The sequence below is a fragment of the Ammodytes marinus genome, assembly GCF_949987685.1.
Source record: "Ammodytes marinus genome assembly, chromosome: 18".
Classification (NCBI taxonomy): Eukaryota; Metazoa; Chordata; class Actinopteri; order Uranoscopiformes; family Ammodytidae; genus Ammodytes; species Ammodytes marinus.
In genome coordinates this window covers 11,535,746-11,562,337 of record NC_137222.1, presented here as the reverse complement: position 1 = coordinate 11,562,337, position 26,592 = coordinate 11,535,746, and the positions used below count along the sequence as shown (strand labels likewise).

The following is a 26,592-nucleotide window of genomic DNA, read 5'->3' as shown; positions in this document are numbered from 1 at the left end:
GTCTATCTAGCATATGGTATAAGAACAAATCAGTTCACCACCAGCTGTAACTTCTCAAGTTTAAAAATAAATAGCCAGATGTTAGCCTTCATGAAGACGAGATACAGAAAAGACACAGGGTCACTCAAGCACAAAAGAGGTATCTTGTTTAAATTATTCCTGATCAACTTGATTCTATACAGGAGTGGTTGGTACATGAAGTATGCTTGCACCTGTGTATTTAGATCAAACATTTTCAAAATACAGAACATGTGTGTTCGCAATGCTGCAGTGAGAAAAGACTTAATTAGTTTGTTTAGACTATCTAATAACATTTACTCAAGATGTACATATGGACCTGTTTGCAGTCCAATCACAAGGAAAGAAACCTGAAAACATTTGCCTTACACCGGTTGTCACTAAAGTGAGGGAGTGCCATAACAGGCAGTAAAGTGAGCCTGATGGCTTTGAATATAATACAATACATGTTCTGAGGTGGGGAAATAAAGCACAAACGAGTAGCAAAGACGTAAGAAATATTTATTGCAGTATTCGTTCCACCAGAAGAGCAGGGGATCACTTTTTTCTTGCTCTGTGTTCTATAACATCAAAATCTATATTAAAAACAATATAACTTCCCCTGCATATAGGCACAGATACTGCACTGCTTTTAACATAAATAAATTATATCAAAGATACTCCATTACACAGTGTGGGTAAACAACAAAATGTTTAAAACAAGAACAAAAGAAAGTTAAAAGTTGTTGGAGTTCAGGTCAAGTGAATAAATCCATCTGGTGCTAGTTAAAACTCCAAAAACACTTTATTAAGAACATCATCAATACACTAATTTCCAACATTCAGATTATTTTTTACAGAATTATGTTCAGATATAAACATGTGTTTAGTTAAACTATGATACAGTGGGAGTAAAAATCAAACAACGAAGTTGCTGCACAACAGCGAAGGAACTCCCACACAATGTTTTCCCAAACATTTCCTTCTTTTCTCTTGTTTTTTTAACTTAAACATGCCTGCATTTAAAACAGACCAGTGTTTTCCTCCATCAGGTGCTTAAATCTAAAGAGACTTTCGTTCTCCTCCTCTCTCTAACATATTGGATCCGCATAGATTTGGGCTGTGAGGGGTTTCTGACAGTTTACAGTTGATTAACTCTTATTCCCATCCTTGGCAGCATATAGCACCCGTAATGTCTGTGCAACTTTGTTCGTCAGCTTGTGTCCACTCGTCAAAGATATTTTCTTGTAAATAATGTCTGACTCCTTGATAGTGTCAACCCAAGGCACCTTTTTGCGACCGTCCCGTTTCTTGGCCACAGCCCAGGGCCCAGAGTACGATCCCGTCATCCAGTGTATACTGTAGCCACTTTTGGTCTTCTGGATGACCCTGGCGATCTGTGGTCTGTCTTTGTATTTGGGACGGCAGATGGCGACCACGTCCATGGCCTTCACTTTCTCGTTCATGTGACCTGAATCCTCTGCTGAATCCCCGCCTTTTTTTGGTTTCCGCTGTGGATAGAAGAAGCAGAGTTTTTCCTTTATTTTTTTACACAGGAAGCATCACACAAAAATGTGTTGGAATATTTTTCCAGCAATATAAATGCCAGTAGTGTATCTGCTTTCTGCATCAATGAGGCTAATCCTTAAAAGTGGGTAGTGGGTAATATCTTCGCAAAAAATATTTTTGTATACCCTTGGAGTTGAGAGGCTTTAGATGGTCATATCATGTTCAAGTGACTTCTATTGTGTACCTTAAATGTGGCATCCACATGACTTCACTTATGACCAGTGCAACACGTTTCAATGCAGAAACAGTTTTGATAATAGGAAGGTAAATCCAGAATCCTAGGAATTACGTTTCCTCTAAGGAGTTTGAATTTTTTTACCGCAGGGGCATCCTCCTCTTCACTCGTCTCATCATCTGACTCCAGTGGAGCGGTGTGATTATTGTGGTTGTGGTTCAAGGGTTTGGGGCCCTTCAGCAGTGAGGTAATGGCTTTGTTTCTGGCATTGGCACTCGCTTCGCCCTCCGCGTCCTCTTCTTCGCGATCCAAGTGCATCATCAGTACCTTGAACTAAGAGAGAGATAACAGCAGTCAGAACTTCAGTAAAATTGTTTCTATATGATTCTTTTGTTAGCCAATTGAGCAGTATTTATCTGCTTTATCTCTAAAATGACAAACAAAAATTCTTACATCCAAATACTGTTTCACAATATTCCTCTTGGTGTCGTGGCTGAGATCCATGTTGGTTAGACCCCTCTTCAGGTAATCCAGTGTCTGACGTGGGTTGAAGTGCACCTTAGATTTCCTGTTCACGGCCTTGTCGTATATTTTGGCGGCCTCCGACGGTGAGTATTTCTGGATTTTGCTGTAAATCAAAAACAGAACAGGTCATACGAGATTGTGACTGATGTTGCACTACATAGGCAAAGAGTTAAGGATTTTTCTGGCTGAATGTGGCCTACCTGTCTGAGAAGCCATAAAGATTCTTCAGATGCTGTTTAAGCACCAGCAGCAGCAGAATGCCCTGTGAGGCACTGGCAAAGTCCAGCAGAGGGTTGGGGTTTTCAGGGAGACGGTCCAACACTGCGTCCTCGTCCATGTCAGAGTCGATATCCGAACCGCTGGGTTTCTTCCGCCTGTCCACTACCTCCTCTTCATCCTCACTGCTGCTGCTGCTGCTGCTGGATTGGCTGCTGCTCTGCTCCTCTTCCTCATCACCATCCTCATCATCAGAGCTGTGTTTCCTCCTATGAGACTTCTTCTTTTTCTTCTTTTTCTTCTTCTTTGTCTTCATCTTCTTTTCCTTCTGCAGAGGTTCTTTCCGTAAAGACTGCACAGAGAAAAAACAAAACAAATACAGAGTAGTTGGCGGTAAAGCGTTAACAGAGATTAGTTTGGATTAGAGTCGGAGCATAATGCAAGAAAACTTTTCGCTTGGCATTTGAAGCCCCCATACCTTACTGCTTCCTACCGTCGTGGTCATGGAGACCAAAGACAACAATAAAACGCTTCTGGATGTCTCGTGGTACTTTTTAAAAACTCCGAAAAGGCTCAGGTGCCAGAAGCTGTCACCTACCTCAAAACGACACTGTTGTAGCATTTTTATTTAATTTTTTTAAGTAAGTCAAGCTTTATTTTTGAAGTAAACATTGTTTTACCTCAGGCTCATTGCACTCTTAAAGTCAAGTTCATAAAGTAACTCTTCTTTGCAATCATTTGATTCCCAATCAAGATAAACTGATAAGAATTGCTTTACATTGTTAATATGGACTTAAAGTGTTGTGAAATGCAAAATAATAGAATATTAAACTTGAGATAGAAAATGTGATTGATCGCAATTAACTATGAAAATCCTGCTAATCGTCTAGATTTTTTTATTATTATCGTTTGACAACCCATTATGTATATATATAACACAAGCTTGGATTTTCAACCCATGTTTAAAAAACAAAGCTTCTCACCTCCTTGAAAGACTGGAGCAGGTTACTCCCAGACACAGACAGAGTAATGTCTATGTGGTGCATGATGAAGAGAGGCTCCTCCTGGCTCTGGTAGGGGAAGCAGGCAAAGTTGTCTGCTATGAACAGCAGCATGTTCACCTCTGTTTTCTGCAGGGGGACAAAGTGTAAAAACAATCACTATTTAAATAAAGTGAAGCTAGTTATTGGATAAGTGGGGCAGTTGTTGGAGATGCCCGGGTGAACATACGGAGCTGTCGTCAAACAAGTTGAGCAGAGAAAGGAGGAAAGCCCGTCTGTGTTGCCGGTTGGCCCGGACCATAGAGTAGAGATGAGAGCAGAGAGCAGAGTCTGTGTCATCGTGACCTCGGACCACCGCGCCTTTGGATCCAATTATGGCCAGTTGCACCTGATAAGACATCTTCAAACCTGCTACAGCCTTCATCTGTGAATTCAGACAGATAAACAGGACAATTCAGCAAGTGAAAAGATAAAATGATAATGTTTAGTGTTTGATTTTTGTGAAGCCTTTATTTTCCCTATACTTAATAAAAGTTGAACTACAGTACATAATTAGACATCTAATTATGTACTGTAGTTCAACTTTTAATAAATGCTTTTTTGTTTATTTTGTAAGAAATAATAACAAAGTGGACATTTTAATCTACATGGCCATATTTATAATTGCATTTATCTTAACAAACCACTCACATGGATGAAGCCGGAATATTTCTTGTCAATCTCAACCAGCTGTTGATCGGCCTTGTTCTTCATGGTTGGCTCAGGGTCTGTTCCCATTGCGACCAAGTAGGGCACACACTGAAAAGAAAAGAATTGTTCCCCATCTGTTAACAGCTCATAATGCATTCCCGCAAGACAGATGTTGTCACTATGAAATTAAAAACAATACAAAAAGATCTTGCTTGTAAGGAATACTGTATATACGTATATATATTTTTTAAATTGAATTTTGGTGTAGTGAAACTATGAACGTACCTGTACAGGGTGGATGAGGCCCTGGCTGAGAGTCAGTGTAATGACACTCAGGGCAAAGTGCCGAACAGTGGACTGTGAGTGGAAGAAGGCCTCCAGCACTTGCTTCAGGTAAATCTGCATAATGGAGCTGCTCATGCCTGAAGAGATGTCCCCCATTTCTTTCAGATCCTCCTCATCGGATTTTTTATTCCCTGAATATAACAAACAAACAAATAAACATCAGCTTGATCAGTCTTGTTCAACATATTGACAAGCTCAATGTAGATCAAGACTACTTAACATACAGTGGTAATCTTAGGATTTCTGAGTAACAGAATACAAGATCAATTCTTTAAACTTACATTGCTGATCAGCCACCTGCATTCGCGAGTCCTCCTCTGACAGGTATGTCTGCAGGTTTTTTAGCACCTGGATCTTACGATTGATCTGACTGCTTTCCTCTGACAGGGTATTGTTATACAGAACCTTCACGTCCTGCACAAACATGAGCTCTGGGTGCATGATGAACTGGAAGCCTTGAGACAATGGAAATCATATGGATACGGGCGTCAAATACAGGCAAATAAAAAGAGCAGAAGTAGCAACCAGTAGATTACATACTATACAGGGATAGCATGGTAGGATAGTCTGAAATGAGTTGCAACTTACCTAGACCTATGATGGCCTTGATCTGGACCTCCTCATCTTCATGAGTGGTGAAGTACAACAGAAGCTCCAACACTTTGTCCTTGATGACAATCTAAGAGAAACAGGAGGCGGTGGCCAAGCCATCAGAAAACGTTCTACAGTAGTTTTGCAGATAACTTAAGCAGATTTCTGGTGTTTACCTTGCTTGCACCCTTGTAGTCCTCTTGGTCAAAATCAAAGTGTCGACAGAGAGCGCCCACAGTAAACAGTGAGCGCAGGAGAGTTGGTTTGTTAGTAGCTAGAGAGGAGCTATTGGGGTCCTCTTGGTGCTGTGTCTTCAGTTTTGCTAGAGCTCCTATAAAATAATGCACATTTTAAGAGAAAACCAACAATACTGATACTTTAGATAAAGCCCTATTCGGTGTGTGCTCCAAGCTTAATATATAACCTTTTAATTTAAGGGTTAATAACGTAACAACAATGTTCATGTTATTTAATTTTTTTTTCAGTTTGAATTTTTTTTCCAGACATTGTTATTTCTAGGTATGTAACAATTTTGGGTATGAGAAATTATGTCTGATACAGCCCATTAGCCTTACCGTAGTAACGATTGAAACAGCCCCAAACAAACTTGTAGTTGTGTGTGACCCTGTTCACAACAGCACCGAGACAGCTGACACAGTGTTGCACAACCTGAGGAGCAGACACATCAAATGACAGCATGCTCAAATCTAAAAATGTTTACGCTCAGAGCAGTAGGTTTTTTTCACAGCCATGTTCAGTTGTTTTGTGTGTTTTTGTTTTCATCTGTGAGAGATACAAGCTGTAAATGACACTGACCGTCATGCCGTATTTGATGATGAGCTTCATCAGGTCTTCTTCTATGGTGGTGAGGAACGTCTCACTCGGATGCTCCATGAGAGGGACGGCCAGCTCCAGGATCTTTGCTACATTACATATCACCATGAAGTCGTTCTGAGTCTGAAATGTCAACACGGGAACAACACTTTTTATCAAAATATACCAACATATGACACAGTACACTCACACACTTGTTGCACACTTGAAGCGGTATTCATTTCAGAGAGAAGTGTTTTTTTACAATTCACCACCACTGCACCAAACAGGTCAAGATTTCTGCAGTAATGTCTTTTGGACTGCCAATAAGTTTATGACATGTTGATTCAGAGTGAATATAATACTATAAAGTTATGAGAGAACTTCAACAGGTGGTTATCACGCAAATGTACGTTTCTTGTGACGGAACTCACAAGAATAATAGTACTCATCATCTGACACTATTGACATAGATATTCCATTTAGACAAATTTCCCATCCTTTAGATTTTATTAGACAGAAACCATTTCAACTTGACTCCTCGCAAATACCACAAGTATGGGTATTGGTATGGGCAGTGTTGAACAACTGTGTTTACATGTGTCTGCCACTAGGTGGTTCTATAACACAACTTCAAATTGGTGTTTTTTATTTCTGTCCTGTACAGACCATTCTCAACAGGTGATGTATCATACTTTCAAGCAACAGGTATACAATAATAGATTTATACTGCACAAAATGGCATTGTACTTACATTGCACTTAGTGGTCAAGTAGGGCTGCATAGTCATGGCATGTTTGACCATTAACTGTGCTCTGATCTTGCTAAACAGATACAGAGTAGTGATGCATGAGACCAGACGACCTGAGTTGACCCCTTTGTCCTCACAATCTGGAACATAGACACAGAATACATACAGTCACAGCACTGCTATGTTTAACACAATAGCAATGCTACAAGAATTTGGTAAGCAAACATTACACTAATATACAGTATATGTTTGTATTACCTGCGAGAGACTCCTCATATTTCAGTATGTGTTCCACTAGATTGTCCACCAGCTGAACACAGGCCTTCTTGGCAGGTTTGTACGAGGCTTGCTCTTCTGACTTCAGTAGCTAAACATTTGCCATAGAGAAAATAGATAAGATGCCAGAGAAAATGTGCACACAGCAGCTATCGTAAAGATACAAAAGCTGCTGTTGAGATATCAGCCACACAAGGTAAACAACTCACATTTTGGAGGAGCTGCTCAAACCAGTCATAGCCTGTGTCTTTACATGCCAATACCTAGGATGAAATCAAAACAATGACATGAGCCAGATCAAAATGTACAATTTCAAAATGTATTTCAGCCGAGTTATTTTTGTCACAAGCCTAAATAGCACGCACCACATCTGTGATGTTCAGGATTTTCCGGGTCATGGCATCTTTGTCGTGACCGGGTGTGGGGGTGAACCACAGTTTCTGGAATGTCTCATTCACCAGTTTCTGCAGGAGAGAAGATGTTTAATATTAACAGTCAATATAAACTGTATAATGAAAACTAAAAACTGCCCTGTGAGCAACATTTACTATGCAGCTAACACAAACCTTGATCCCCTCTTCGTCGTTGACCCTTCGGATCATCTTGACGCACATCTCTGTGATTCTGTGGAAGTCAGGCTGCTCCAGGCAGATATCCCTCAATATCTTAATGACCCTCTTCCTTACACTTATGCCAGTGTCCTGATAAAGACAAAGTGGGAACAAGGACAACTTTATAAAGACTTACTATTAAGCGCATTTTTTTTTTGTTATCAAAAAAATACATGCATGATAGAAAAAAGTAAGTAAGAATAAGGGAAGGTGATAAAAAAAAAAGTTTACATATTTTGATTTCTTTATATATATTTTTTTTACTTTGAGATTGCTGCACTGTCATGAGCAATTTTGCAATACATTTGCAACTGCCAAATGGTTGCAGTTCTTCATTTGATCTCTAGGTGGCAGTGTGCAAAAAATAATAATAATGATAATTTATCCTCAGCTGAACTTTTGAACCTTAAATGAACTTTTTGGTCTGTGTTTGCTTAAATTAAGGGTGGAGTTCCACATGAGCCTGTTTTATGAAGGACATTGCGTGATCCTTTTCCTCAAACCCCTAAGAGTGCTAAGACTTGCTGGGACTAAATAGAGTTAAACTTTACCACCGGGAACAAAGTTACACTTATACTACACTTATAATACAGAAAAGCTATTATAAAGAAGGTGATGAGGAAAGTTAAAGAAATTACCAAAATTCTTTCAATGAGCATATCATAGTACTGCTCAATGAGCTGCGGTCGACTTAGCACAAAACGGCCGAGGAGCTCCACAGCTGCCTCTCGCACACTGGTGGAGTTGTCCATGAGGCGACAATGAACCCCACGCTGCATATCCAACTGGAAAACACATTTGGGAGATTAGTTAAGCAGAGAAAAACATAACTTAATCTTATGGCTGCCAGTTTGAGTGCCGTAAACTGGCATAATTGTCTGCTTTTGTCACATTGCTACCTTAAAACTATAAACAGAATCTACTCTTCGAATTTATCTTCGGACAAAAACCATTTAGCGTTACTGCTATCAATCCAGTGATTTAAGAGCTATGTAGCAGCCAATATTTACCCGTGCCAGAATACTTGGATCCACAGCTACTACTTCAGACAGACACTTCATGGCTTTAGTTCTGACTGCAATGGCACTCTCCCCCAGAACTCTCAGAATCTAAACAACAGAAAAAGGTGAGTGACAGCCAACACAAAATAATGCCTCACTAACATTTATTATTAATGAATTCTCTTACCTGTGATAAATAAATATCAAAGCTCTGTGAGAACGGCCTCATAGAGGCCAGATATCTAACAATCAGACAGGAGTCCTCATAGTCTACTGTGTCAGAGTTTAACCTGAAACAAGAATCCAGGAGACCATTTAATTCCAGGATAGGTGAACCAGTCAAGCGGCGTAGCAAATTAGTGCAGTGATCCAGAGTGAAGTACAACTTACCTCAGAGAAGCGAAGTGCGATGGCGATGCCTTCATGACCTTGCGGAGAAATTTCTTTCGCGTCTCGGCCTTCTGCATAATTTCCCCAGTCGCGTCAGCTTCGTCGGAATGATGTCGACCCTTCACGTCCTCATCGCTATCATTTTGAGACTTCATGGCTTTCTCTGCCTCAGTCGTAGTGTCCCTGAACCACTGGGCAATATAAAACTTCCTGGCAAACTATATGAAACAAATGCAAAGATATTTGATGAGAAATGCTGTACTATTTTAAGGCATATTACAGCATATAATACCACACTGACACTAAGGAACCCTGTTTAACCCACGACTCTTTTATGCTGTACCCAAAAACCCGCAATATCCAATATCCGTGAGTCAAATCACTTAAAAGCTTTGAGTAATATTAGTACAAGGGGAGCATATTACTGCATGCAAACACTGACCATCCAGACCATGGGGAATAATTAACCTGACCACAATTTCTGCACAAATGCATTAAAGCAAACACTGACCAATAGAGATGGATCCGTCTCAATGTTCTCATTTAGGTAGTCTAGCAAGGCTTTCTGGAGTTGCTGGACCTCATCACTGCCTGGAGTCTGTAAAGAGATCAATAATCCAAGAGCTTCTTTTAAGCAGTTCAAAGTCACTGATTATTTACACACGTTATAATAATTCTGTGATTATGTAGTCTACCTCTCTGAGGATGCGGTCAATGGCCTTTTGGTCCATCTTGCTAGTAACAGCATCTTTACGCAGGCGAGAAGCGACAGTGCCGAGGTAGTCCAGCGATGCCACCCTGAGCGCCATTTCCGTCTGCTTGTTACTGAACTGGTGCACCTGGAGCACATAAGTAGTAGGAAGGTCACACCAAAAACAAACTTCAACTCATGACAGTATGGGCTAAACAACTATACATATCTCATCTTTATAAAATCAGGCTCTGAAAATAATGGATAAAAAGCCTGTTCGTTGGCATCACTACTAGACAATAAAAACAACCTGATTTACTGATTTTTGTCAACTGTTTTCTAAATTAATTTTCAAATGGTAATTGTAAAATACCACATTGTAGGGCTGTCAAGTCTAGAACAAATTACCTGTTGAAATCAAATGTTTAGCTTACTTTCGTTGCTTACAGGTTATTGTGTTTTGTAATGTGATGATATAGTACAGTATGTGGGTTGCTGTATTCTATTGTATTCTGTATTGTACTATGGTTTTAATATGTTGATCAATGAAGGCTTTGTATGTTGATTAAGTTGCCCAAATAGGGACACAAAAGGGTTGTTGATTAGCGAAAGCTATAAACTCTCTGTGCAGGACATCAGTTACATTCTTTGTAATGGAACTATATAAAACTACATTGTCCCTATACAAAAATAAAATGGAAACAGATGATTTTTACCAGAGAGATGATTTCCGACACCTTTGAAGGGAATGATGTTACTACTCACCAACAGCCGGCCAAGTAAACTGAGCAGCAGTTCGGCTGCAGGCCACTCAGGCTTGTTGACTGTAGACAGCAGGTCATGAACAAAGTTCTCAAACAGAGGCCTGTAGTCCTCCTCTCCCTGCTTACTGCCACACCTTGAATATAGAGAATACAGCATTTTATTACAGATTAAAAAGTAGGTTCCTGAACCTTTGTGAAAGTACTACTCCCCGAGCAGGGTATTTTTCTGGGGAAATCATAGTTCCAGGAAATATGATTAAGACCCTGGTTCTTGTGGTGGAAAGAAACGCGGCTTAGAACAGAACTATAGATTATGAGTTGAGGTTAAACAGGAGTGGGTGAAGAATACACATGTTGTTTCGTGTTGGGAGCAATGACTTACTTCTTGAGAAACACGGATAGGAAGTTCTGAGCAGTCCTCATGGCTGTTTCATAAGAGTTTGTGATAACAACATCTTCATCGACCTGCAAAAAAATACCCGATATGTATCACAATTTCTGAATCAAAACTTATTCTTCTTTCCTGATAAATATGGTTTAGATGTCAGTTAAGTCCTTTCAAAGTTACCTTCTTTTTATGTTCATCATCTGGGTCCCGCTCCGAGGGAAGGTGTACCACACACTGGATGAGCTGAAACACCAATGCTGTGACCATCTGGATATACAAAGGTTCTCCAACCGAATCACAGCTGTTTAGCCTGGTGGAGTGAGAGACATGATGAGCATCCTTCCTTTGACTGAGCACTTCAGTTTCTCACATCATGTCTTTTTATCAAACAAACATCCACTTCATTTGTGGTTACCTAAAGTTCCTGAGGCTCCGTTTACCAGTAGGCAGTCTAGCCAGGGAGGTGAAGATCTCTTCAAGAATGAGCTGCCTGTGCTTCTCGTACCGAGAGAACACCTAAGAAAGAGTCAAATGCAAAAAACGAAATCAAAATATAACAGCAGACATTGAGCAGGAGCAAAAACTGAAGGAAAAGCTCAATTAAATGCTAAAATTATATTAGAATTGAAATGAGTTACTTACTGCTGTCACCAGCGTGATGGCACATAACTGCAGTTCACTGACATTCTCCACAAAAAATGGTGTAATGCCCATGGTGGACACCTAAAGGTGAGCACAAAAGAAATCAGAATGTAAGAGTTCAGAGATCCACGGTTAAATGGGGTCATGAATGTGAAAAATGAAGTCTCACCTGGAGAATAGTGGTGTCAGTTAGCAGCTGGATCTCCAGGAGCTCTGAGATGTTGCTGACAATATCACACACTTTATTGTAGAGCATGATCACCACCTTCTGCTTATGGGTTGAGGTCTTTGCTCTCTTGGACTTTGAAGTATTCATGCCACCTTAGGTGTGGACGATAAAGGGGAAAATAAGATTGGTAAGTCCTTTAAATAATTTCCTTAACAACACGGTTCTGAATGTGCACACTGATCATACATTTCTGGATTTAACGACAGGATTTCGTAACAATAGGACAAGCAATATTTTATAGCCAACCTTTTTAAAAGTTAACTTAAGCTGATAAACTATTTCTTCAGTATGTATTAGGTTAAGTCATGGCATCTTTTTAGTGAATCCCTGAATGTATTGCAACTTCTGCTGTTTTGACTCGTTACTAAACTCAATACATGTAGAAAATTTTGGAATAAAACAAGAAAAAAAAACTGTTCTGACCTCCATAAGGATCTACTCTGTAGACCGGGTCATACTGAGGGTACAAAGAGTTTTGCAGATGGTACTTGGTGTACTGTAACGTCCTCTCAATCACGTCCTCTATATACACGGCCTTGGGCATGTGTGGGGATGTCATGATGTTAAGTGCAGTCAGACAGGCATCTGCAGACTTAGTCACCCTCTCCATGATCAGGTCACGCCACAGACGCTCCTCATCCATGGAGTCATTACCCTTCATGTCAGAAAACAATTAGAAAAATAGATAAATACATAGAACTCACTCAAAGGATAAAACTCACTTAACAACATTATCACTTTGAAAGCAAAATTAAATAATATCCGGCTGACAACTTACATGATTCATCAATGTGGAAAGTTTGACGCTGTCCTGAATATTCTTCTCAAGGATATTCAAAAATTTGACCAGTTTGCTAGTCGAAAGCTGTGGATCAAATATTTCATTGGTTACTTTCAAATCCATGCGGCTGTGAATTGAAGGTCTTTACAATGGCATCAACTGTGAACCTGAGTGTTACAATGTGACAGTGCACTAACATACTCCTCATACCTTGTTGAAGATGCCCATAGCTTTAATCTTAGCCGAATCACTGCCGAGCTCACTCAACTGCTGCTTTCCAAGCAAGAGCTCTTGAGGTATCTCGTCATCATCTGTTTGCAAGCACAGAGTTATTATGTTGGCATTTCAAAACTTAACAATGGAAAAAATGGAAAACTGTGCAGCGCTTATAGTGTACCTTCAGTGAGGTCCACGTCCTCAAGGCTCTCAATGATGTTGTCCATACTGGCAGTGAATCTCTTAAATGTGGATGAGTCCATACCTTCTGTTAAAAAAAAAGTAAACATATTGATTGATAAAATGTGTTAATGTGGTAAAGTTCGCTAATATAATAACACAAGTCAAAGTTGTAAAACATTACCCTCTGCTGTAAGCCTGGAATTGTGCGCCTTCCTGTTTTTCTGTTTCTCCTTTTTCTTCAATTTTCTGGCAACTGAGCAAAAATCAAAAACAAAACAACAATTTACTTTAAAAAGGTGCTCTGAGGAACTTTCAGTTTTTGTTCATTCTTGCACCCCCTTTGGACAAAGGCGGTAGTGTTTTTACTATGCCAGCTATAGTTCCAGGGTGAGGGACCCATGACAAAGGCATTAAGAAAAACTATATGAAATAGGATTCTTTGCAATCATTGTCTTGTTTGCTGTTTCATGTCATTTATGATCATCAGAGGAAAAATTAGTTTAATAAATATTTAAAAGTTCCTCGTAGCACCCTTAACATTAATCAAATCTTTGACAGCAGCAACTAACCCTCAAGCACTGGACATTTTATAGAAAGGCTTGAGTGTAACAGTACAATTACCCTGATTGGTCAACTATCAACATTTTTATTGTCTGACAAAGTTCACATTTAATTTGTCCATATCTAAGGTTAAAATTGAGTTTAAATCATTTAAAATCACAGTGAGAGACAAATGATAAAATAAAAACAGTGTACAACATAATGACTGTATTCTTTTTAGGGATGGGCATGATTAATCGATTATTGCTCGTTAAGAATATTGTCGATCACGTGAAATTGTTATCGATCATATAGCCGTTGTGTTGCGCAGTGTGAGTCCGGCAGCACAGCAATGAGTTTCACTATATGGCAGCACCAAAGACTGTATGGGCAGCAAACATCCTACCAGCAGGGGGAGATACTTAACTAGTAGTAGGAGACAACAGAACAGGCTCAGGCAGAGCGAGCTGCCGTAATGTCAAAACATAAATAGGAAGAAGTTAAGGAGAAGTTTGGCGTCGGACGAATTATGTACCACTTGTACATTGAAGCCTACATCCGACCCTGTGTGACGTTAGCGCCGCTAGCATTAGCGGCTAACTTTAGCGTCTATGCTTTCCTACTTCGCCTTCATCAGGGAACTAATTTGCACATTTTAGATGATGATTAGATGAAGTAACGTTAGGTCCTTTATCACTCAGAGAAACATGCCGTGTCCTTATGCAGTCTTTGGCAGCATCTTAGGAGGCGCATATGTGTTTAAACTTTTAAGGTATCGTAGCATTGGCTCCTTGTTGGCTCATAGCCTCGGGCTTTAACCAGCGCCGCATTTTATTATTATTTTATTTTAAAAAGTTGCCTTGTCTTAATAGATTGTTGTTTGCCTAGAAGATATTGGAATAAAGATGTGATTGAGTAAAAACCTCTTGTATACAGTCTATGGTAAAAACGCTGTATTTTGGATGTTCTGTTGGCATTTTTTAATATTTAAAAAAAGATAACAATTACTTGATAATTGCTCGTTAATTTTCCCAATGATCGATCAATTGAATTTCTTAAAATGCCCATCCCTAATTCTTTTGCTTATGTCCACTGCAAAAAGAGTCTCACCATCACTCAGGCTTGGTGGTCCAGAGACATCGTCTGAATCATCAGGGCTCAATTCACGGTGACGGCTACCGGACCCCCGTTGGGCTTTATGAAGACCTCTTTTCTCTTCATGCTTCCATGACTTGTCGTGAGCTTTCTTGTACCTTTTTCTTGAAGCTGCAACAATAACAGAAACAAGGGTAAATCAAAACGTTCGAGAACTTCAAGCACCAATTATTTGAATGTGAATTGTTCAGGTTTCATACTGACACTCATTGTCATCGTCATCGTCTTCACTTGAGTCCAACTCAGCATACTTGGATTTCTTGCTGACCGTACTGTGCTTTCGCTTGTTTGACATCTCTGTAAGCACAAGAGGGGAATTAGTTTTCAGCACAGAATAATCTACATTTCTACAGACAGAAAAGATCATCAGTAGCTCATTAATCTACAGCTCTTTGCTAGATGAATGACAGTGGTAATAAAAAAAGTAAGTATATAAATAATCCAAAACACTGATCAACGTCACAGATTTGCATACATATTTAATTAACAAAGTAAATTGTACCTCTGCCTGATTTGTCAAAGGAAGGTCTGGATCTGGGACTGTGTGCATTCCTGCTTGCCTTGATGATATGTTTTACCTCATCAATACTGAGTTTCTTCAGCACAACTACAGGTTTCAAGCCTTTGTTTAAATTTTTTAAATTGTCTACCAATGACACTCTCTCCAGCCTGACGAGGGGTTCGCTAAAGACCCCTTTCACTTTGTTCGGAAGTTCGGGTTGGGAAGTTGGCTCTTTTTCTCTTCCGTCCTTTTTCAACTTTGGAATCACAAAGTTCTTGAAGCTTCCTGACTTGCCACCCAGCAGGTATGAGGGGAACTCGCTAGGTTTTGTCTCGTGTGACTGCTGTTTGTTCCCAGCTTGGCCGCTCGCTTTGCCATCCCCACTGTTCCTCTCTTCCTTATTTTGGGCTTTTTGAAGGCTGGAGCTGTCTGTCCTTTGTCGACCATTGAGGTCAGTGGACTTTCTGCTTCCATCTTGCTTCACTCTAGGGCCATCAGGTTTGGTGGCGCGCTCAGGAGAGTGTCTATTGCAGTTTTCAGTTGGCAATGTCTTGGTTTTCTTTTCCCTTTCTCTATCTCTATCTTTGTCCCTGCGTCTTTCTTTCCCCTTGTCTTTGTCTCTTTCCTTTTCTTTCTCTCTTTCTTTCTCCTTGTCCTTGTCCTTGTCTCTTTCTTTCTCTTGGCTTATTTCTTTTTCTTGTTCCTTGTCTTTGTGTCGTTCTTTGTCATTGTCTATTTCTTTGTCCTTGTCCCTTTCTTTTTCTCTGTTTCTTTCTTTGTCTCTGTCTCTATCTCTATCCTTGTCCTTGTCTTCTCCATGTCTGGAGTTACGCTCTGCCTTGCTTGTGGTTTTCGGAGTCTTAGGTTGGCTGACATGGGTTCGGTGACTGTTGTGGTTCTTTTCCTCTTTGTGGTGCGCGTCTGACTTTTTGTCGTGTTTCAGCCGTGGCGTTTCCGGACGTCTGTCCTCCGAGTGTCCCTTGCTGCTGCTGCTGTCGGTTTTGCCGTCGTGTCTATGTTTGGATTCCCGACCACCTTCCTTCTTCTTTTTCGGGGTTTCAGGTTGCCCATCTGAGCCTGACTTCCTAGGCTTGTCGGCGTGCTGTTTGATGATCCCAGGTCTGTTTTCAACAACTTTATCTACTTTTCCATCAGTCTTTGACTTGACTATGTGCTGTAAGCGTTCCTCACACAACTGCTGAGCCTCCAGGACCACGACAGGCTGCCTTATCACTCTGCCAGCTTGCTGCAGATCAATACTGACCATTAAAGCAGGCCGACTGGCACCGTTACTCGCAGCGTTCGTCTTCTTGGGTGTCAACTTCCTGTCAGTGTTGCCCACTTGTACAGTAGGTCCGTCACCAGAATCAGCTACGGATTCCTGAGGATACGAGTCTTGCTTCCGTTTCTTCAGTGGCTTATCTGCAATAAAGAGAAATTCTTAGATCTTAACCTTATACACACACACAAACTTATTGTAGGTCCTGTAGAAAACGCAAGAAGGCACTGGGAAAAGGCAGAATACACAGAATACCTTTATCCTGGACTTCCTTGGACCACCGTTCCCTCTCACTGGCCGTCTCACGTTCTATTCTCTCAATCTCTACAAGTGTGTCTATCTCAGAATCATCAAACACAACCCCACTGATGACTCCGGTCTCCTTGGTATTTGGCCGAACAGGAACCTGCTGCAGACAGTTTGCCTGACCCTCTGGGCCTAACTTGTGAGACACGTCCTGGGAAATCTTTGATAACTGATTATTATTATTATTATTCATCAAATCAGTTTCGTGGTCTGAGTCAGGATGTGCCCTGGGTATGAAATCTCCAGACTGATCGGTGTCTGAACTCTTCACTCTGGTAAGTTTTAGAGTCAGCCTGGCAGAGTCTTTTGATGGAGAACTAACAATGCCATACAAGGCATTTTTGTCCATCTGCTCGTTTTCCTCTCTATCCCTTTCATTCTGCTTCTTTTTGCTGAAGAGCAGGTCCGGAGCAGCACCTGGTGGCCCGTCATGTGGAGGAGGTGACTGCATGATAAGGGGAGGCCTGGACCCTGCTAAAACATATGCGAGAAAAGTGATCATCAGAGGTTATCTCTTGGCAAATAATGAATTGTCCAAAAGGTGCATTATTTTATGAGCCACAAAAAGAAGAAGAATTGACTTGTTGCTAAGGAAGCGTACTTTTTGCAGGCTCTTGACTCCCAGCAGGGGAACACACAGACTGTGGTGATTTAGCTGGAAAGGAGGCAGCCCTCATGGAGGGGTCATTCAGCTGTTGGAACAGAGGACATTTGTTATCACTTTAACAGTCGGTGTCTGCTGAGGTCCACTTCAGAATATCTCAGTTATCTGTATTACCTCATTTCCCAGTCTGTGAGCCATGTTCATGTAGTCTCCATCTGAGCCTGGTCTTGCATTATGATTAGATGAATTACTTGATAGCTGTCCAGTACCCTTGTTGTCATGGATATTTCTCACGCCGCTGGCAACTAAAACAGGGAGCAAAAGAAAACATCCAGGTACATTATTTGCGATGCTTCACCTCTACCTGAATGATTTTCCACCTTTACAGACAACTGCAGTTTTACCATGGTACATTATGAGTGTCAGCTTATTAATTTAGTCCCAGCCACCTCAGTGTGTATAAAAGTTAGTGGTGTTAACGCATTACTTAAGCAAATTGCTCACAGCCTGCTAAGTTTATCTGAAACCAACATGCAGGTTGTGTCATTTTAAAAGATAATATTTGTTTTCCTCAAAAAATTAGTAGGGGGAATTTGAAGGTACTTAAGAGTTTATATGATGCTCGGTAAGGGAAGAAATCTACAACAAATGAAGATTCAAAAACTCTCCTGTGTCATTCCTCAATACCAAATGTTTACTATTTGCAGTTCCTGGCAGAGGTTTGGCAGGCAGCCAATAACACATTTTTCCCCGACTTAAATTTGTACTCACCTTGTTGACTCTGTTGGTGTTGGGAATAGCTGGGTGGATTGTACTGCATGTAGTCTGGACTCAGAGGGGTATAGGGACTAGGTATAGGGCTTTCCTGCTGGGGTACGAACCGAGTGCTTGATCCAGACTGTGGGGAGTTAAAGCACCTGGAGGAGAAAGATATAGTCTTTGTAGAAGCAAAGATTCTTCTGCTTCTTCATCATATGACAATATGCTGGCGGTGCCTTACCCAGAGGGGCTTTGAGGGACAGTGGTTTGCTGATAGTTTGATCCTGGACTTCCATGCACCTGATTCTGAGACACCTTATACTGTTGCATCAGTGGCTGCTGCAATACACCTAGGAGTTAAGGGGAGAATCAACAATTTAGATCAAACAAACAAGGAGCTAATTCTGCAGTACCAAAACTCTCCTCTGTACCTAGGTAATGGAAACTAAGTTGTATATTCGTATTAGATAACATCTACACTTCTTGAAATAATGTAGCTCAGGTTAAACAAAATATTTTGAAAGTGAAATAGAATAACATCACCAGTGTATCAACAGTCTCCAGCTCAATGTATCAATAGCCTCCAGCTCAATCAAATGTGTCATATGGTCATTGGCCATGAGGCCATATTAAGCGTACTGGATTGCATTATACATTATGTGATGTTTCTATTTCTCTGTAGGGTTTCCCCCAGTGCATTACAGCCATGGTGTCCCGCCATGCCTAAATTGACCCCCCGCCATGCCACGCATTGATTACTTATTTTTCCCCGGACGCCCACGGACATGCAATGCATATGTTCAGAGAGCTAGTAGGATACTGATAATGCAAACTGAACATTTCCTACAGCTTCACATTAAAAGCATTTAAGTGGCGTAACGCAAGTTTACTTTTATTTTGAAACAGACAGGAAAAGGTAGGTAGCGCTTAAATGCCTCGCAGCGCATCAGTCACAAGCTGATGCTCTGTAAAGGCCAGGACACACCGGTCCGACTACCGACCGTCTTCCGAAAATGGAGTCTGCCGATTCAAGCAGCTCCAGTCTGCCCGTCGCGGCCAAAAAAGGGCCAGGAACACACCGAGCCCACTACTGACTTTCCGTACGCTCTGCGCTTGCGCGGGACGTAATGTCTCCATAACAGCAGGCGGTGCTAATCTGTATTGTGGCCCAAAAAAATACGGAAGCCGGAAATGATGGGACAGCTCTCTAGACCATAAACATAGATACAAATACGTATTTTTATCTATGGACCATAAAGAGCACCATTTTTAGCAGAGAGTGTCGAGCATGGTGTCGAGCAGTCAAGAAGGGTTGATGCATGTGAGTACTCACTGAACGAAACAAAGGCTGTGTTCGGAAAGCCATACTAAGGTCCTACTCATACTCATTTTGACTTCAATTTGAGTATGTGATGGTTGGGTATGCGAGTTTGGGTATGTGAGAAATTCCCGGATGAGTACTAACTTCTGGGAAGATTTTGGGTATGGATCGATTGGATACTTTTCCTACTTAACCGCCCCACAATGCACTGGGTCAATTCTACCCGCACAGGAAAATGAAATATTTTCGAGCAAGTTGCTAGGCAAGGACATTGTTTGGGGTCCGCGATCTGAGAACTGTAGGCCTACGTGCAGTCATTCATAGATAAGAGATGAAGATATACCTAACAACATTAGAGTTACTAAGTGAAATGAGTGATGCCAGTCTGATAGTGGAGATAGATAGAACCATAGATAGACAGAACCATAGATAGTATATAAAATCAGATCAGAACTGAATGACAGAGAGCGTCGGAGGGATCCTCCGCCTCAAAACATAAACGTGTGAAAAAATGAATAAATAATCAATTAGAGTTTACCTAAAAATAAGTGTGCCATGTTACTGTTTATTGTATTTAGAATTGTAGCTCATTTTATATACTATCTATGATTTGGAGGCTGTTTTGACCGTCTGTTTTCATTTATTAGTGAAACGATTATATCTACTGTCAGTTTCATTACTGAGTCGCCACGAAACGTGATTGTGTGTTCTTAAAGATAGGCCTACTTAGATTATAAAACAAGAGGTCTAAAACACAGATGATGAACACAGGACTGTAAAAATCTAGTTCAATATCTAACCTGTGGAGGGCGGTTATACGCTAAACAGCGTCTAAACGGCCTGAATCTTATAAGAAGAAGAAATTCTTTATTGCTTGAGTATACTTCAACTGAAAACGTTTCGACGCACCTCGCATACACAATCGATCTTTGAGTAGACAGTATGTAGTATAGATGGTGAGTATGTAGGACGCTAGTATGGCTTTCCGAACACAGCCAATCAAACACATTAAAACAATGGTTAGCGATGCGATACTGTCAGGTGTTTGTGCTACCCGCCTCACTTCTGGGCTTCACTGATTCGCTAGCCCTCCACCAATCAAATTGCTCCGACTGAAAGACTGCCCGACGCCGATTGAACATGTTCAATCGGCTGAAAAGAAGCCTGACGACATCTACGACGGCCGACGTCACCGAACACACCAAACAGATTCGTGTCCCCGCCCCCTCCAGACTCTCCGACCATGTCCGATGGCCGATTATCGGGTCGGTGTGTCCTGGCCTTAAGAGGAATGCATTTATTTTCAAGGGGAGAAAACATTTTATATAATAATGCCTTGCCCTTTTCTCTTATCTAAGCTGTTCCTATGATCCATGACATCATCAAACTCCGCTTTTGGTTATTGTTTGGATCAAACCCCTACCCTAGCTGCGGAATATTAAATATTGTGTGTTAAAATTGAGAAATAAGTCTAGATTTTAAAAAAAATTCTTTGAAAACCAAGCAAGTACAATCATAATACCATTTAACCATGATCGCAAACGCAGGATTTCACCAAATCCTGCAAAACTGTTGCTGAAAAAGCCTAACAACTTTTCTAGGGGAAACCCTGCCCTGTCTCCATGATTCACCTACTATAAACTGTAAATGGGGTGGATGATATACCACCAACCACACCAGCACTAAGGAAGCACTTTGTTCCTACAGCTACCTAAAACAGCACAAATGATAAAAGCAATACATTTCATTTGTTTGTTCGTCTTAAGGCCTTTGCACACCGGGCGTGTTTTATTTGTGCGATTAATTTGCGCGTTATTAATAATTACCGAACGTATACGGAGTCAATACAAGCTTCCACATCAACGCCGTAGTTTCGCTTTGCGAAACTGTGTCTTTTATTTTTTCGAACAGAGTTTGATTTTTCTAGGACATCGCTTCCGAAACTGAGACGCATCAAAATTCACATTCCAAATTATTCTAAGAAAGTATAATTTTAAAATCCTAATCAAAAGTTAACTATCAAGTTGTGTTTATCATATTAACTGGAGCTGTAAACAAAGCTTTATTCCCACCCATGGAGATTTTAAGAGATACAAAATAAGTATATTTCACGTGTGTGTGTGTGTGTGTGTGTGTGTGTGTGTGTGTGTGTGTGTGTGTGTGTGTGTGTGTCCAGTGAACACACATAATAAATGATTTTTCATCGAAATAACTAAAAAATACACATACTATCTCACTTAACCCTAATATGCCATGGATATTTGTTCCGCTACCCAAACACGATGGAGGTGAATGGAATTCCATTTTGGTGCTCACAGCTTTTTAAAAATTACAATTTAAAAATTCACTCATGTGAATAATAAGTTACAGTGGAAGCCAACAGTATAGCCAGTAAGAGAGAGAGTAAGCACTGAGGTCAACTGCAGAGTCAACAGTGATGGCTAAACATCTCCTCCTTACCAGCCCAAACCTTGAACTAGGTTGGCATACCTTTGTCCCCAAAGATTTTGGGGTTTCTGGACAGCAAGGTTTGTAGAAGAACTGGCATGTCACCCTCGGGTTCATCATTACCCAAGTTGTCCTTCAGCTCTCTGGAAAGTGAACAAATGTATAGTCCACAGTCATATAATAATAGATAATAGATGGCATAAATGCAGTTTTGACTAATGCATTCTAATTCCTTCCCGTCTCAATTAACATTTTTGGTGAAGCTGGAAAAAGTGGAGAATAATTTCTTATACAGTATGTAAAGCAATGAGTGAAGTGTGATCAGGGAAATTGAAGCAGCAACGCCTGACTTCACTTCTTCGTAAAAGTAATAGTCAAACAACACTTGATAAAGCTTTCCATTAACACTGCTGACGACTTAAAAACAATGATTTTCTTCCTTACATCACAAACAAATTTAGAGTTAGCATACCTTTACAAACCTTTTGAGATAGCTATCTATGGACATTTTTTACCTCCCTTAAACTTAAACTCTCTTCTAAAAGCTCAGTGTGATGTGGAAGATGGGTGAGTGGTACTCACATGTGTTCGGTGGACACCTGGTTAAGGCTCTGTGCCAGCTGAGTCACCAGATTCTCGTCCCGACACACCAGCACGCTACTGACCTCTTCGGAGATCCTTCCATTGTAGAGCAGACTCTTAGCAGTGGTGGCAGGGAGAGGAGAAGGCAAGGGCAGCTGGTTCAACACTAAAAGGACGAAAGAAAGAAAATGTAGGTCGGGTGAAATATGAAAAGGAAGCAGGATGGCTGTTTGGGAAAAAGCTTAGTATAAGCAAAAATGTGTGTATGTTGGAATTAAACATTTAAAAACATGCAACTTACTGTGGTGCCAAATATCAATGATTTGTTCAGTTAGTATGTTAGTACTCAAACTTGATATGTTATGTTTATATTTTCTGGCACAATAAAGTAATTGGTTTGATGTGTATAACACTTCTTATAAGGATAAACATTCTGAAAGCCTCAGAATACATGCCTAACTTATACATTAAAGCAAAAACAATATAATGTAATGATGTATACAACATGCTTCCTCTCACTTAAACAAAAGGCCTTACGTTTAATTATGGTAAGATCACAGTGAAGAAAGGTACATTCTTACATATATTTGTGAGATGTATTCTGTTCCACTGTTTTAACAGTTATTCATTTATCTTTAATCTTATTAATGCTGGTTTGTGGTCTGTATCTGATCCTACAGCTCCCCAAATTCAGAAGTATTACCCACTTCACTTCTGTATGCCCTGGAATCCCCAATAATGAGAAGCACCGTAATTTTTCCAGTATTTAGCTTCTGGTGTAACTACACAGGCAGTAAATGTAAGGCCTGTTTGGCAATCAAGTATTCCTTAGCCTTGCAACATCTTGGCAATGGGTGTTAGTAGGCTGTGTGGACAGCATTAGAGAGATGATGTTGAACTTACAGTCTGTCAGGCTAGCAATTCCAGCAAGAGTAGTGATGGGAACATGAGGCATATCACCATTCATGCTGAAGATGAGGTCAAGAGGTCGTGTCAATGCACAGGCTGCTCAATATCACCAATCTTTTCCTATTCCTCACATCTCCATAATGCTGCAGAGACAAAAACAAAACAAAACAAAAAAATGTGGCAACAGACACTCTCACAGAAATGTTCACTGTCAACAAGGTTGGATGCCATTACCTGCAGCACTATTCCTAATAGAATAGTGAGTATAAGGAGATAGCAAAGTGTTTTTTGTAATAGCCACAGTGTGCTTCCTCTTCTGGGATGGGGATTAAAAAATGTGTCAGCTTTAAAGTGTGCAATATTACACTGCCAGCATGTATGCTCCTCTGACATACACAGTTAATATAGGCCTTGTAGCCAGCCTGGGCACGTCTTTAGACGTTATTGATTTATAATAACTTCTTGTGTCCAAAACCATCTCTTTTCCTGGTAATTTTTCTCCCCACTCTGTAAATTAACATGGTGTTTCAACCTGCTACCAGAAGAACGTGCCATTGCTACAGAAACATACAATCAACAATCATTTTAGCTCTCGCGAGGATGCAATAAGTAGACTCACGGGCACATATCTATCAACGACTGAATCAACGTAAATGAAAAAAAAAGTTAGAAATATTCTGTCAATAAGCATTCCTCACCTCAAACGTGAGCTTGTCTGAGTTGTTTTTTTGTTTCGTTTCTATATATTATTGTTCGCAGCTGAAACCTGAGTAACAAAACAAAACCCGAAAGCAATTCAGAAACCCCCTATAACGTTTCTTATATCTCAAAGTATTTCTTTTGTTACTGTGTCAGTTGAGGTTTCCGGGACTGTCCAAACAAATAACAGCGACATTAGCTCTTCTTAGCGACACACACGACTGTATTATTACTCTCTTATTAATATATTGGCGTTACGGTTACAAGACACTTGCTAACATGACTAGCAGCATTAACAACGTACGCGAGAGTGTCTGAAATCAACTCGGGGTTAGCCGGCTAGCAACAACTGGAGATGTAGCTAGCGTAAGCTAGCTGGCAAGGTATCTGTAAGTTGCCTAAGCTAGCATCACCAGGAGTGCATCAAGCCCCAGTTTAGCCGCGGGTCGCCTACTCTGTATCGCTCTTTTCTTATCAGACGTGTGGGTTTTAGATTTTCACCTCACACTTGCTATGGCCTTCGTCGACGCATCTCTGACTCACAAAAGTGGACCTCGGACTTGCCTAAGGAAGCGTAACCCCGACCCGACGCCAGGGAGGCAGGGGTACAAAGCAAAAGACCCCATCACAAATCAGAATGATCCCCCTGGGCTGATCCCGTTAACGGCTCACAACGGCTGACCCACTTGCGTCTGACACCGCGGGAAACACTCGGGAGGGGCGTACAATTTGTCTGAGGGGAAAAAAGATTGTTATGGTTGAATCTGGCTTATTTACCTCTGGATGTGATGAGAAAGAGAAGTGGTTCTGGTGGAGGAGGAGGGAGGAGGAATGGGGAGGGGGAGGAGCAGGAGCAAGAAGAGCAGGAGTAGGATGGCAGCTGGAGCTGGGGGAAAAAGAGTCTCTAGCTCCCTCTCGGTCCCACTGTTCAAACAGCTCCGCCGACTGATAGCTAACACAACAGCGGCAGTGATTCCCGTCGGGAGGACTGGGGGATTTTCTTATTCCTTACGGCGAACATATTTGATGCGAGGGGGAAAAGAGCATCCCCTCTTCAAATCGGCCTCATCAGACGACGTTTTTTTCTAATTTAACAAAAGCTGAAGGTTTTGTTTTTGCTGCTACCGGTTTGGTAAAAAAAAATCAGAGATACAGGGGGAATCCACGGTATCTACTCTACCCCCTAACCCTGTCCCTGTCTATCTCTCTTTCAAAATGCCGACCGGAAGAACCGGAATAAGCAATAACTCCCTCAACCGGTGGGGAGCCGAGCTAACTAATGTTTATAACACGAGTGTGTGACAGACATGAGTCCCTATTCATGTCGCCAAGTGTCCGCGGCGCGAAAACGTCTCGCTCTGGTGATCCTTGAATGTTATTTTTATTGTGGTTTGCCAGCAACAGACATTTCAAATATAAGAATAACACGTGGAAATAATTAAATCCAGTGATAATTAAAAGAGTATTCTTCGGGTTTAGCAGCATAGCCTATTGCTGTGTGTTGTTTAGCCTACATCTGGAGCTCTAAAGCTTTAACAGAACTAAGTCGTCGCATCTTACCCACATTGTTCTGCACAAACAGAGGGAATTTAGTCACTTCTCAATCCAACAAAGAAGTTATGGTAGCCTATAGACAATTTCTCGGACTAGATTTCATTCACTTTTTCTTTTAACAAATCCGTAGGCCCATTTGTCAGTTCAGCCAGGGAAGTGGCGTAGGTAGGTAGGTAGGTATGCAGGCTTGTCACGATCACAACAAACATGTTCAACAATCAGCCAATCAGCTGACTGCTTCCCACATAGCCTAAAACGTACCCAGCATGACCTCATCTGCATCTTTTTTTTTACACGCCTACTCCAAACTATTAGCCTAAGGAATGTAGAGACACGCAGACTATTGGATTAGGCTATTGAAAACATTCACTCTATCGAATAGGCAAATATGACTTGAGACATATCAAGACTGATGAGATTTTACACACAGGGTTTGGTCTCCCTCTTGTGGATAAATGTTTTGTTGTTTTTGTAGAAGCAAACTTTCCCCTGTCTCTTCACTGTTTACTTTTTTTTTTTTTTTTTTTTAATCTGAGGCTATTGTCTGGGTGCCTGCTTGTTAGGATACCCTTCATATTTTAGACCTTTCCATTTCCATTCTGAGGACATATAGGCAACCACTGGAATGATGAAAACATAAATAAAGATCAATTGGGGGGATTTTTAAACACAAAGGGCAGAATTACCTCAAGAAAATACTTTACTTTTCAGATGCTGATAAGGATGCCTTCATGACTCTCTCTGCAGCCAGTTTACTTTAAACTTCGCAGGCTGGCAACTTGAAACTTTGGAGATTGAATGAGGTGAATAGAGACCAGCCTGAGCCTCTATTCCTCTGAAAAGGTTGACTTTTTGGAGATTTAAATTAATCATAACAACATACTGTAATATGCGATGTATTTTTATTTTTACTAGTGACACTTAGCCTACTCTTTGGCAGATTTCCGGATTTTCTAATAAGCTTTATAGAGTGCAGGTGAAAAACAGAAAATGCCCATGAATACCCTGAATTAAAACAGACATGTCAAGTCAAGTCAATGTTATTAGACCTCAATATCACAGGTATCAGGAAACTTAAATATCAGTTTC

General features: G+C 40.7%; 1 protein-coding gene across 2 annotated transcripts; it reads right to left on the bottom strand.

The window, feature by feature from the left end:
* Window positions 1-542: 542 nt before the first annotated feature.
* On the bottom strand, window positions 543-25,584 carry LOC307265211 (nipped-B-like protein B). Of its 2 annotated transcripts, none has more exons than XM_080046835.1 (47): window positions 24,727-25,584; window positions 23,245-23,393; window positions 22,342-22,507; window positions 21,802-21,902; window positions 18,232-18,340; window positions 18,003-18,148; window positions 17,406-17,536; window positions 17,229-17,319; window positions 16,577-17,098; window positions 15,043-16,464; window positions 14,745-14,837; window positions 14,496-14,651; window positions 13,027-13,098; window positions 12,844-12,930; window positions 12,657-12,757; window positions 12,444-12,530; window positions 12,089-12,320; window positions 11,606-11,757; window positions 11,437-11,517; window positions 11,210-11,310; window positions 10,975-11,104; window positions 10,789-10,871; window positions 10,408-10,540; window positions 9,647-9,790; window positions 9,463-9,549; window positions 8,952-9,169; window positions 8,749-8,851; window positions 8,571-8,669; window positions 8,199-8,345; window positions 7,516-7,650; window positions 7,315-7,413; window positions 7,159-7,212; window positions 6,932-7,040; window positions 6,677-6,813; window positions 5,926-6,066; window positions 5,685-5,778; window positions 5,286-5,440; window positions 5,107-5,197; window positions 4,800-4,973; window positions 4,459-4,649; window positions 4,174-4,281; window positions 3,713-3,907; window positions 3,466-3,612; window positions 2,467-2,834; window positions 2,195-2,369; window positions 1,886-2,074; window positions 543-1,508 (listed from the first exon to the last, which is right to left on the bottom strand). In XM_080046835.1, the coding sequence occupies exons 2-47, from the start codon at window positions 23,306-23,308 to the stop codon at window positions 1,149-1,151; spliced, it is 7,980 nt and encodes a 2,659-aa protein (XP_079902961.1). In that variant the 5' UTR covers window positions 23,309-23,393; window positions 24,727-25,584; the 3' UTR covers window positions 543-1,148. The 2 variants fall into 2 exon arrangements, with proteins under 2 accessions (XP_079902961.1, XP_079902960.1); XM_080046834.1 differs by having other exon boundaries at window positions 544-1,508; window positions 16,577-17,101.
* Window positions 25,585-26,592: the final 1,008 nt, after the last annotated feature.